This window comes from Phytophthora parasitica (genome assembly GCF_000247585.1).
Source record: "Phytophthora parasitica INRA-310 unplaced genomic scaffold supercont2.26, whole genome shotgun sequence".
NCBI classification, from domain to species: Eukaryota; Oomycota; class Peronosporomycetes; order Peronosporales; family Peronosporaceae; genus Phytophthora; species Phytophthora nicotianae.
In genome coordinates, this window is record NW_008649012.1 from 851,210 (window position 1) to 862,949 (window position 11,740).

At 53.1% G+C, this 11,740-nt stretch overlaps 3 protein-coding genes across 3 annotated transcripts; 1 reads left to right on the forward strand and 2 right to left on the reverse strand.

Moving 5' to 3' along the window:
• The first annotated feature begins 868 nt into the window (after positions 1-868).
• Positions 869-5,196, forward strand: PPTG_11242 (hypothetical protein). Its single transcript, XM_008907558.1, has 2 exons — positions 869-1,251; positions 1,323-5,196. The coding sequence occupies exons 1-2, from the start codon at positions 933-935 to the stop codon at positions 1,934-1,936; spliced, it is 933 nt and encodes a 310-aa protein (XP_008905806.1). The 5' UTR covers positions 869-932; the 3' UTR covers positions 1,937-5,196.
• Positions 1,546-5,121, reverse strand: PPTG_11243 (hypothetical protein). Its single transcript, XM_008907559.1, has one exon. It carries the CDS (start codon positions 5,092-5,094, stop codon positions 2,011-2,013), a length of 3,084 nt encoding a protein of 1,027 aa, XP_008905807.1. The 5' UTR covers positions 5,095-5,121; the 3' UTR covers positions 1,546-2,010.
• On the reverse strand, positions 5,136-11,039 carry PPTG_11244 (hypothetical protein). The gene has a single exon (XM_008907560.1). The coding sequence runs from the start codon at positions 10,811-10,813 to the stop codon at positions 5,309-5,311; it is 5,505 nt and encodes a 1,834-aa protein (XP_008905808.1). The 5' UTR covers positions 10,814-11,039; the 3' UTR covers positions 5,136-5,308.
• Between the last annotated feature and the right edge of the window lie 701 nt (positions 11,040-11,740).

An 11,740-nucleotide genomic window follows, 5' to 3' on the forward strand; every position in this document is an offset into this window, starting at 1 on the left:
GGCCGTATTAAGCTGGAAAGATTGCGGAAACTGATTGATTTGATGCCAGACCGCGTCAGCGCCGTTCTAGAGGACAAAGGCAAGACAACACAGTACTCGGAAGACTTTAAAACATGTACGGGTTTCAGAATGCAGAGGTTTTCGAGCGCGCGCAGACTTCTGCATCATGTAGTTAGCACAATGCTCAGCTTTCGTCAGGCCTAGTGGAGAGCGCTTGTACTTCATCGCTAAACGATAAGTGCTCAGTCCAAGCTGGCCGTTGGAGGATGCGTGAGTTCTTTGCCTTTTACACTTCTGGAATTCTAGAACTCCATGAAACTCGATTTTGACTATATTTGACAAGTGTTTTTTTTTCTTTCGATCTGAGCATTTCTTGTTTTGAACCGAGGATTTTGATCCGAAAAAGATGTATCTCGCTCGATGTCATCTCGCTCAACATTCAGCCGACCTTAAAATGTAAGCTGAACGTTGAGCAAGAGTAGCATGTTAAATATTTTGGTTATCCGTATCTGGGGTATCGGTCTGGGGTCGCGAACTCCCACAAGATTGCTAGCCACGCACTTTCTTTTGTATGCATGTAGAAGTCTAACCTCCTTGGTCTCGCGAGGACTTAACACCTGCCGGCCAGTGTCAGAGTGATGGTCACTCCTGTACTGTATCTATACAACCACGGACCGCCTTACCAAAAGAATTGTATGCTCCGATAGCTCTTCGTTTAAATAGCAATTCTACGCAGTTTTGGCTTTATTTGCTTCAAATTGACCTAATTATTTGCAAAATAGTGGTCCGCACAAATTTATGGCCAGCACTGTATTCCATTTTTTTTTCGGTACCCAACCGATGGTTTATTCTACGCGTTTCACCCCAAAATTCCATTATTCCATTAATCAAAACCCCCACTTTTACAACCCTGCTGGGAACCAGCCCAAAGCATGGTCGAGCGCGTCCACGAAGCAGCGCGACTGGCGCTCGTGCGAAGCGCTGACGGCGCAACCCGTTGGGTCCCGTACACCCCACCCGGCAGCTCACCGTCACCGCCTATCGAGCTGCGTCACAAGACCACTCCTCCGAGTGGCAGCGGGCGACTGGACTTGGACGCGTCCTGTTTTACAGGTAACCCGCACTTCAGCCTCGTGCAGACTGACAAAGGCTCCCCATCAGCGCAGAATTTGCTGGTATTTCTCCACGGCCGAGGCGACTCGCATGAGCCATTTGCTCGACTTGGAGAGCAAATGGCGCTTCCCCAAACAGGTCGGTGGCAGCACCAAGTTGTTTTTAAAAAGTCTAAGGAACTGACAGACGTATGTGTGTATCCACTGCAGCGGTGGTATCACTTCGTGCACCTCGAGAGCTTCCTCTCGGTTTGGGATTCACATGGATCGACGATCTGGATGCCACTGGGGACGTGATCCCACCAGATACTCCACACAAACACCGCAGTTTCAGTCTTCAGTTAGCACGCGATTACGTGTGGAACTTCTTTCAAGTGCTGCACGACAAGTACGGATGGAATTACTCTCGACTCTTCGTGTTCGCTTTTTCACAAGGAGCCTGTGTGGCGTTCCACTTGGCGATGACTTTGCCGCGTGACGTGCGGTTAGGAGGCATGGTGCTAGTGTCTGGAGGTGCAATTGTGGGGCCTCACTCCTCTGCTAATGCTTCAGATGCTGCTGCCACGCCAATACTGCAAGTCACAGGTGCACTGGACGACGTCTACCCGACAGCGCTAGCCGTGCTTACTCGCCGCGAATTCAAGAAGAGATATACACAAAGAGATACAGAACTGTTCACAAGCTTAGTGAGGCCACACAAAGGACACGCAATGGTCGACTCTCGTGAGGACATGCAGCACGTGATGCTCTTTTTCTCCAAACACCTGTACTTACGCAACATTGAGCTGGAGAACCGCAGCGACATTATCGAGCTCCAGATGTGAGCAATTCATGAACGCTACAGCAGCAATAGAGTTGGCGATCTTTTATGATTGACGATATGACCGAGACAAATAATCTAATCGGTCGGATCGCCGAAGTAGCGGATTACGCCATGGGACACTTGAATGAGACTGTCGTCTTCAAGCGAGCGGAGTGCCATCTGGAACTCTGCGCCTTTAACTTCGCTCTTGCGCTTCTCTTCCAGACGTCGGCGCGTTTCATGAATTGTCATCGACTGGTTTGGTGTATCGCCTAAAATCTCCTTCATACCCGCAATGAGATCGGCTAGGACCTCGCGTTCCAGCACACTGTGCCCCGTGTTGATCATATCCATATCGATAGTGCCCGTCCGCGGATCCATAGCGGCTCGTTGTGTCGCCACGTTCATAAGACGCAGCGCTTCATCGACATCACTTCGAGTCACGGTCTCGCACAGTTTGAGCTTCGCAAGCGCTTCGGAGATACGAATAAGTGACTCGAGCTGTCGCGGTGTTGCTGTGATGTTCTTCTTCGCTGATGCAGCGCTGACGCCGCCCATTCGTCGAAGATCTAAGTACGCGCGGATGAGTCCGTTCCGAGCTTCAGCTGACAGGCGTGGGTGGATGTTGCGCTTGGCGTACGCGATGTACTCGGTCAGCAGCTTCATACTGATAAGCTGCGGTGCTCCCTCTCCTCCTCGAGTTTGAGCACGCACACGTGCACGAGTCTCTTCGTCGTAGTACAGAGCGACGATGTGCTTCGCGAGCTTCCGGTCCGATTCGGGTTGCGGCTTGTCCAGGATGAGGTAGATGAGGTCGAAACGTGAGAGAAGCGTGGGCAGAATATTCACATTTTCCACCACAGACTTGTTCGGATTGTAGCGCGATTCGATGGGGTTGGCAGACGCAAGGATCGACGCTCGTGCGTTGAGCGAACAAATGATACCAGCCTTGGCAATACTCACTGTCTGTTGCTCCATAACCTCGTGGAGCACGGAGCGAGCGGAATCGCTCATCTTGTCGAACTCATCGATACAGCAGATACCCTCGTCGGAAAGAACCAGAGCACCCGATTCCAGTACGAGGTCGTTTGTCTCCATATCGCGGATAAGTGAAGCTGTGAGACCGACAGCTGAACTTCCTTTGCCTGACGTGTAAATACTTCGCGGCGACAGCTTGTGCACGTACGATAGCAACTGAGACTTTGATGTACCAGGATCGCCGCACAGCAACACGTTCATATCAGAGCGCATACTCTTCCGTTTCGGTGCCACTCCGCCGTGTTCGTGCTCGCCGTCGTCCTCGTTCACGCTGCCGCTACTGCCATCTTTGCGTGTGCCACCGAAGAGCATGCACAAGATCCCCTTTTTCACGTCATCCAGCTCCCAGATCGATGGTGCCAGTGAGTGAGCCAGGTTCTCATAAACTCGAGGGTGCGATGCAATGCGACGGAAAGCTGCCAGCTTACGTGCCTGTTGTGCATCCGCCGCAGCGGCGGCGTCTTCGTGCTCTTCGGAGGGGTCTGGCATCTCGACGTCGATATCTGCGGGGCCGATCACGCTTGTTTCAACATCTTGCTCCCGAGCAACGGAGCTGATACTCTCGCCATTCTCACCCTCTTCGCGCCGGGTGAGCTCGTCCACTCGACGGAAATGAACAACGTCCACGTATGTCTTGAATACAGACTTGACTACGCGCTGACGCGAGTTGGAGCGCATCGGCACTGCACGGTAAATGCCCGTCACTTCGACCTTGTCACCAGGTCGTACTCCATCGACGAGATCGTCGAACGCAAACAGGAGCACTGTGTACGGCGTCTCACCCTCTGGAATAGCGTCAGGGGTCTCCTGCATCTTGATCATTTGCTTGTCAGTGAAAGCGCAACGGTTGTGAATCATCTCCATGCTCATCCGGGTCTGGCATCGCGTGCAACTGGTGGGTTCCTCAATGCGTCCACGATCCAGAGCCACCTGTGTCGTCGCGTGGCACATCGCGCAGCGGAAGAACGCTTCTTTCAAGTCCGGCAACACGCCACTGCAACGGGTGACCATACCTTTCAGACATACCAACTGGTCGATATCTGCCGGGTTCAAATGGCGCATAGGAGACAGCTCTCGCAAGTTAAATGGTCGAACCTGGAGCGCCACATTAGCCACGTTGTCAAAAGCTGCGGGCCCGGCGCCAGGACCGACGAGCAGCGCGTGATACTCCTCCGTTACTACCATATCCAGGATACGGATAAGCACCTGAGGGAACAAAATCAGCTGGTTGTACAGTTTCCGCGCGCCACGAAATTGCCTCAAGTGCTGCGTATCTAGATCCAGTACGAGCGACTGGGTCAGTGCCAGTCTGCGCAGCGCCTTGATATAGTACGGCTCGTCATGCGTGTCATTGTTCTCCTGTCTGAACTGGTGCAAAAAGCCTCTGAAGAGCTCCATGCTCTCGGACACACTGATGTTGGTGCCCCAGACCACGGCGCCCGAGAAAGCTTGCTGCTCTTCCTGCTGCTGTCTCTGGAGCTGCGAGTACGCCGTCGCGGATGCGGATGCCGACGCAGAGGCCGACGCAGTGGAGGGCGGCGAACTGGGCGGCGACGCCGGTGGCTGCGGAAGTGACGCCTGTGTGGGCGCTGGCATACCGGATCTGCTACTGCGGATACTGGCCACGGAGCTGCTGCTGGGCGAAGACGGTGCGCCGGAACTCATGCCATCCGGGTTCATGGCGTGCGGCCCTTGCTGGAAGCTGTCGAGTCTCCATTCGCGACGACCCAAGTCTCCACGTGGCAGTTGGCGCTGAGCCATACGCCGCAGTTCCGCCTCCACGTCGTCTCCTTCCTGTCCGGCCGCGGAATCGTCGGCTGCAGCTCCGTAGCGACCTAAGTACCGAGGTGCCGGCGTGGCATCGACCGACGCGCTCATCTCCGCGAACCCGTAGCGATTGTGCATGTCTGTGGCGGACACGGCGGACGCGGACATGGCGGATGCAGAGACCGACGCCGACATGGGCGACATCGGAGATACGGGCTGGCCATCATCGCGCGGAGCCTCCGTGGGCGCTGAGATGGAGAGAGGAGGCTCGGAAGGTGGAGACGTTGGGGCCTCGCGCGTCAGGTACCGAGGCGCCGGTCGTGCGGGGCTTGTTGGCGAAGGCGGCGTCGCCGGAGGCGTCCCATTCCCGTCCATGGCTTGTCGAACCTAGGCCAATTTTGGAATTGTGCGCTTCGCGCCAAAATTTGTGTCTGAAAACTATCCAACAGCATGTCAATAAAATGTGATTTAGTCCTACTTGTTGCAACGCCTTCAACACCAGACGGTCACAAAGTCGTGCTGGCGCCTACAAGCTTTATACTCCCCATTGTTTATGATCATACGAACGAATACACACACACACGCCAGTTTATACGGCTTCCATGGCAGGTGTGGGCTCTGTGGCGGCTGCAGCTTTAGAACTGTTGCTGGAACTACTGCGCGGTGCACTGGCCGATCCCCTGTTTGATCCCGTCGACGAAGGAGGTGCCGACCCATTTGCCGCCAGCATCTCGCGCCGCTTCTCCTCTACACGCTTGGCGCGGATCTTGGACACGATGTCGTCCACGTCGCCCGTCTTCAACGCCGCGAAGCTGCTCTTCTTCTTCTTCAGTTTGAGCTGCTCCAGACGCTTCTTAGTTTCCTCTTCCCGACGAATCCTCCGCTCTTCAGCAATCCGCTTGCGCTCGTTGTCACGATCGGCTGACTGAAGCTCCTTGGCGAATGAGTAGAAGATGGAGAAGAACGCATCGGGTCCGCAGTCCGGACTCGACGGGTCTTCGCCGTAGAACGACGCGGTCTCCTCAAAGCTTTTTGTCATGGACTCTAGGTCCTCCGAGATCTTCTCCGAAGCCTTTTTTGCACGGTCAGCGAACGGCTTGACTACCTCCTGGAAGCGATCCGAGATCTTCTCCGGTTCTCCGTCAGAGTCCGGCACTGGCTCAGGCTGTGGGTACTCCTTCTCTGGCAACTTCGCGTGCACTTCCAGTTCGTTACAGATGAGATTCGCGGCCTTACGCACGGCACTCTCGCCAGCCTTGAGCATCTGAGTAGTGACACGACTTGCACTCTCGATAGAAGGCAGACTCTTGTCAAACTCGAGGATAGCCGGGTCCTTAGCACGCAGCACCCTGGCAACGTAGTTCAGCAGATTGATAGAGTTGTCAGCCGCCTTCACTTGGTTCAACTTGAGTAGAATATTCAACTTGAAACCCTTTGCTCCACCGCGCGCAGTGCCATCATTCAAAGCATTTCCAAGCGATAAAACAACACGGAAAATCTCCTTGAGAGGCTCGCAATCGTGTAGCTCGCGACATGCGTTCGACACCGACTCCATGAGCTTCCGCTGTTCCTCTACGTACGCGTCAAACTGCCACGTAGCATGAATCGCTTGTAACCGAGTGGTTAATCGAGGCACGCACAGCATCTCGCGGAAGTACTGCTCTGCATCTCCTAGCAGCTTCGGATCACCAGTGTAACCTCGTACAGCATCCAGCTCTTCGTCCTCCGGGGCAAACTGAAGCAGTGCAGATACTCGCTCAACAGACAATAACTCCTTATCGACCAGCAGCACCGCGTTCCGAAGCTTATAGTACGGCAGTCGGAACCGTGCCAGCATGATACCGATGTTGTTTGCTCGCTTCGCATCGATCAATGCAACACGCGTGGGCGCTCGCCGCTTCGTGGGCTTCTTTGCCTCAGCCTCCTTTGTCTTGGCAGGCTTGTTCACGAAGATATCCGACAGTTGGTCGACGAATTTGTCCAGCACGTCCTTCTTGGGCTTCGGTTTCTGAGCTTTTGCTCTTGCAGCGAACAGATCCGCGACGCTCGGAGGGCCCGCAGACTCCGCTGCCTTCTTCCCCTCTTCCTCTCTCGCAAAACTTTCCCAAATCGTGCCAGCTGTCTCCTCGCTCTTGACTGCCTCCCAGTACAGATTCCGGAGCTTAGGCTTCGGAGGTCCCGCCACAACAAGTTTCGCCGGTGTCTTCGGAGCTGTAGAGGATAAATCCTCCGGAACCATCTCGTCCGGTGTGTCTAATACTTTCGGGTCCAGTGACTCTGCGCTCATCTTGAGCTCCAGTTGTGGGCGCGGCATGCCCATCTTCAATAACTTAAAATACTTGACGTAGCTCGGATGTTCGGATGCCCTCACCTTCTTTCCGCTGCCTGCCTTAATCTCCTTCCCATCCTCATCTACCAGTTTGTCAGGCGTATCGAGAAGGTCACCATCCAGTCCCTCGGATGCAGCCTTCAGCTTGATGTGAGGTAGAGGCATCCCCATCTTCATCAACTTGAAAAACTTAGCAAACTTCTCGTGCTCCTTCACAGGAATACCCTTCGGAGTGGAGGTCTCGCCCTTCACTTCCTTTCCATCCTCGTCGACCAACTTATCGGGTGTTTCCAGCAAGTTGGCGTCGAGGCCCTCAGAAGAGGCTTTCAGCTTCACGTGTTCCATAGGCATTCCCATCTTCAGCAGCTTGAAGAACTTGGCAAACTTCTCGTGATCCTTCACAGGTACACCCTTAGGCTTTGCAGAAGCCCCTTCCACCTTCTTCCCGTCCTCATCCACTAGAACATCAGGAGTAGACAGCAACTCTCCATCTAAGCCTTCAGCAGACACCTTCAGTTTAATGTGTTCCAAAGGCATTCCCATCTTCATTAGCTTGAAGAATTTCGCAAACTTCTCGTGGTCCTTCACAGGAATCCCCTTCACAGCAGCTTCCGCGGCTTCAACAAACTTGCTTCCATCTTCATTCAGAAGAACGTCCGGCGTCGCTAGCAGTTCACCGTCCAATCCTTCCGCCAACGCCTTCAGTTTAATGTGTTCCACTGGCATCCCCATCTTCATCAACTTGAAAAACTTGGCAAACTTCACATGATCTTTCACAGCGATCCCCTGTGGAGCTTGTTCCGCTTTGCCAGGAACGAAAACCTTCCCTTCTTCATCCAAGAGCTGGTCAGGTGTGCTCAGCAACGACGCATCGAGCCCTTCCGCTGATGCCTTCAACTGAATGTGCTCAAGAGGCATACCCATCTTCATCAGCTTGAAAAACTTGGCGAACTTTTCATGTTCCTTCACCGGGATACCAGTGAATCCTGTGTCAACCGCACCATCTTTCACTTCATTACCGTCTTCGTCAAGAAGCAGATCGGGCGTCTCCAAAATCGAGCTGTCAAGGCCCTCCGCCGACATCTTGAGCTCAATATGTGGCATCGGCATCTTCTTCAGCTTGAAAAACTTCGCATACTTTTCATGCTCCTCAGCTCGCGTGCCCTTCTTCTCATCGGCTTCCTTCGTGATCTGGATCAGCCTGTCAGGAGTCTCCAAAATGGACGGATCGAATGTTTGTAGCTCACTGCTCATCTTAAGCTGCACGTGCTGTATCGGCATTCCCATCTTTAATAGCTTGAAGTATTTCATCAGATCCGGATGTTCATGCGCCACCACACTCGACAGCGTATCGTCCTCATCAGTTTCGTCAGACGTCACGTCCGACAGCGCAAGATCATCATGATCCCGGTCCTTGTTCTCGATCAGGATGATCGGACCCATTCGAAATTGAAACGTGGGGTCTTCGTCAGCACATTTCTGCAGGAACTGAGCGTACCGGTCTCGCATCTTCAGAAGCGTCTTCCGGTCATCGTATCCGAGCTCGAAGTTGCGCACTTCCTCGACTGGAGCCAGCAAAGTGATCTGCTTCATGACTTTTTCGGACAGCGCCCACATCTCCTTTCCAATCACTCGATCGCCAGGAATGAAGAGCAACTGCTGCAGAATCGATAGAAAGCACGCTTGGAGCTCGGGATCGTTCGTGACACTGTCAAATAGAGATCGGTACACACTATCTACCGAGGCCAGATCAGTGTGCTCATATATCGTGTCTTTCCGGTCATCCTCCATAAACTGTTCGAACACATCGATCTGCTTCTCCATGTTGTCCAGTTGGTTCCGCAGTTGCGTCACCGAGCTGCTTATGATGCTATTGCCTCCAATTCCGAAGCGTGGCCCACCCTTATTGTCCAGTGGAAGTGAAGAGCGGACGATTGTTCCATCAGGAGAAAGCGCCCCCGGCTCCCGATCTATGGGCGACGGTGGTGCGCTTTTGCTCGCTGAGAGACGGCTGGTTTGATCGTCACCCTTGTTTATTGACGATCGTCGACCACCCAGAGTCTTCAACGAGTCAAATCTACTGACGGGAGTTCCAGGATCCTTGCCCCGTCCAGTAACAGGAGATTCTGACGACCGAGAGCTCAAAACTGGCGAGGGAATATTCCGTGCAATATGCTTGTTCGGAAGAGGCGAAGGAGTTGCTGGGCCACCAGGCATCGGGGACGGAACTCCGTTGGAGCTTTCATCGGACGAGGCGCCAGCAACAGAGCTAGCGAGAGGGTATTTGGTGCGTTGAACAGCAAGAGATTTTGCACGGATCTCTTCGAAATAACCAGCCATCTTGAGTGCCATAAAGTCGGAGCGAATCGCTAGTCGATCTTCCAACCGGATGGCCTTATTCACAATAATATTGACAAAACTCAGCACGTCTTCTTTAAACACCAACGAGTACCGTGTCGATTTGAGCGCATCTCGCAGACAACTGAAGCGAATGGCCTCGCCCTTGGTCTCCTTGTAATGATCGAACGCCTCGATAACAGCAGAATGTCCAGCCGCGCTGTTGTAGCACACAATCCCAAGCAGCTGCAACGTATACTTCTTCACATCACCATTCTCTGTGTGGAAACACAACGCTACTCTCTTAACAAGCCCCGGAGTGTTGGTAATCGCCTCCACTCCTGCAGTAAAATGCGTCAGCGACCGTAAGATTCGCAAGATCACCTCGCAAATGCGCGTAGCCTTCTCGTACTTGGAGTTTTCTATAGGAAACGGAGACGGATCCGGCAGCTTCATGGTAAGGTAGTCTAAACCGAAATGCGCCAGGAAAGACTCTAACCAGTCCGTCGACACAATCGAGATCTTGCCCCGAAGCGCTTCAAGTTCCTTCAAGCCCTTGTTATCCCATTTCAGCTCCACCAGATTCTCCGCAAACTTTTCCGCTTCCGTCGCATTTGATTTCGTGTTGTCTTCGTTTTCATTCTGCTGTGCGTACCATACCACGTGCCATTTAGTCTCCAGAGACTCAATGCGAATCAACTCGTCCATCACATCTTCCGGCACTCCACGTTTCGACATCAACTCGCGATACATCTCGTCGACAGTGTCCCATTTCGGTGGCCTAGGAGGTTTCTCCTTCTCCTTGGGTGCTGCACCGCCTGTGGGTATCCTGGTGGCGAAAAAGTCGCGGAAATACTGCAATTTCTCGTTAAAATTCCCATCTTGAACAGGATTCGACATGGAGATCGAGGAGCGGAAGAAACTGTTGCGTCGCGGCTTGGACGACGTCGCGTGGTTGGTCTCCTGCTTCTCGGGCTCGCGTCGGAATTCCATCGCAAGCGGCCACGCCGTTGGATCTTTCTGCAGCTGCATCGCATGCTTTACAATCTGCTCAAATGGCATGTCGTCGATTGGGGTCTGGTGGATGATCTGAAGGATGTCGCCGACTTTGACGCGACCGGTTGACTCGACGTATCCGGGTTTGCCGCCTTGCAGCGGACGGAAGCCCTTGACGACTGCGCCGCGCTGCGGTTTGTCCCGCTCAATGTGTCGCGCTCGTAGGTCCAGTCCCAGTGGTCCCGGTGTTGGCACCTCAACTCGGAAGACCAGCGCGCGGTCGTTGGCATTGGGGTCACTACCGAAGAACGGGCTGCTGCTGGTGATGGACATGGACGACGGCATGCTCGTGATCGAGTTGGAATTCATGAGGTTGGGAGACTCACGCGGCGTGTTGGCGCCATTCAGCGATCCGCGGCGCTTACGCCACATCTACGCAGTCGGTCTCGTTGCTGCCCTGTTAAGTTTCTCTCCTGGCAGAGGGCGTCAGAAACCAGCCGAAACCGACACAAGAGTGGCCCCAGTCGAAGCGGTAGTCCGGAACCCTCGTTGGTCAATAGCTCAGCGAGGAGAGAAGCCTGGGTCTAGAGCTGTCGTGACGGGGTGGACGAGCACTTGGCTTCCTTCGTAATTGAGCAAGGGGAGCGCACTGAAAACGTCATAAAGCACTTTTCCTGAAAAAAAGTTCTTGCCTTGACTGCTGTGGCCCACCTTAATAAAAAAAGATCAAAAGTACCAATGCGCACTTTTTCCTATACAAAGTACTTTTTATTTAAAAAGCAGTCCACCCTACGGTGGTACAGTGTACCGGTATTGTGTGCTAAAACGCTTTTAGTCGACCGTACTGAAAGAGATAGATACTTTTAAGACCTAGTAGAAACTAATGCCGTGCTGCGCCCGGAAAGCTCTGGATATTTGGATACTTAATTCACAGTTCTGTGTATTATATCGTAATTACGAGGGATGTCTGTCACGATGGGTACAAACATCGGTATTTTTACATAGTCCGTACACAATTTTTTCGATAGCAAGCGGCCTGTCATGCTCGGCTCTTACCGGTACCTCCTGTATCGTCTAGGGTCGCGAGCGCTTATGGGATCCTACTGGTTCTACCGATACTCAACGGTTGTGTTCCTATCGATCAAAGATATGCTATTGTGACTTTCCAAAGTTTTGGCCAATCTGACCTTTAAAGGCTGGTCCTAACCAAGGGTGGGTAGGGCTATAGGTGGGATTTGAGGACGAACTGGAGTTGAATTGCTAAGCCAGGCCACTAAATAAAATGATATTTGACCAATAACACTGTTTGATTTTGCCGACTATGATCCAATAATACTTGATTGTGGAGGTCCTACGTAA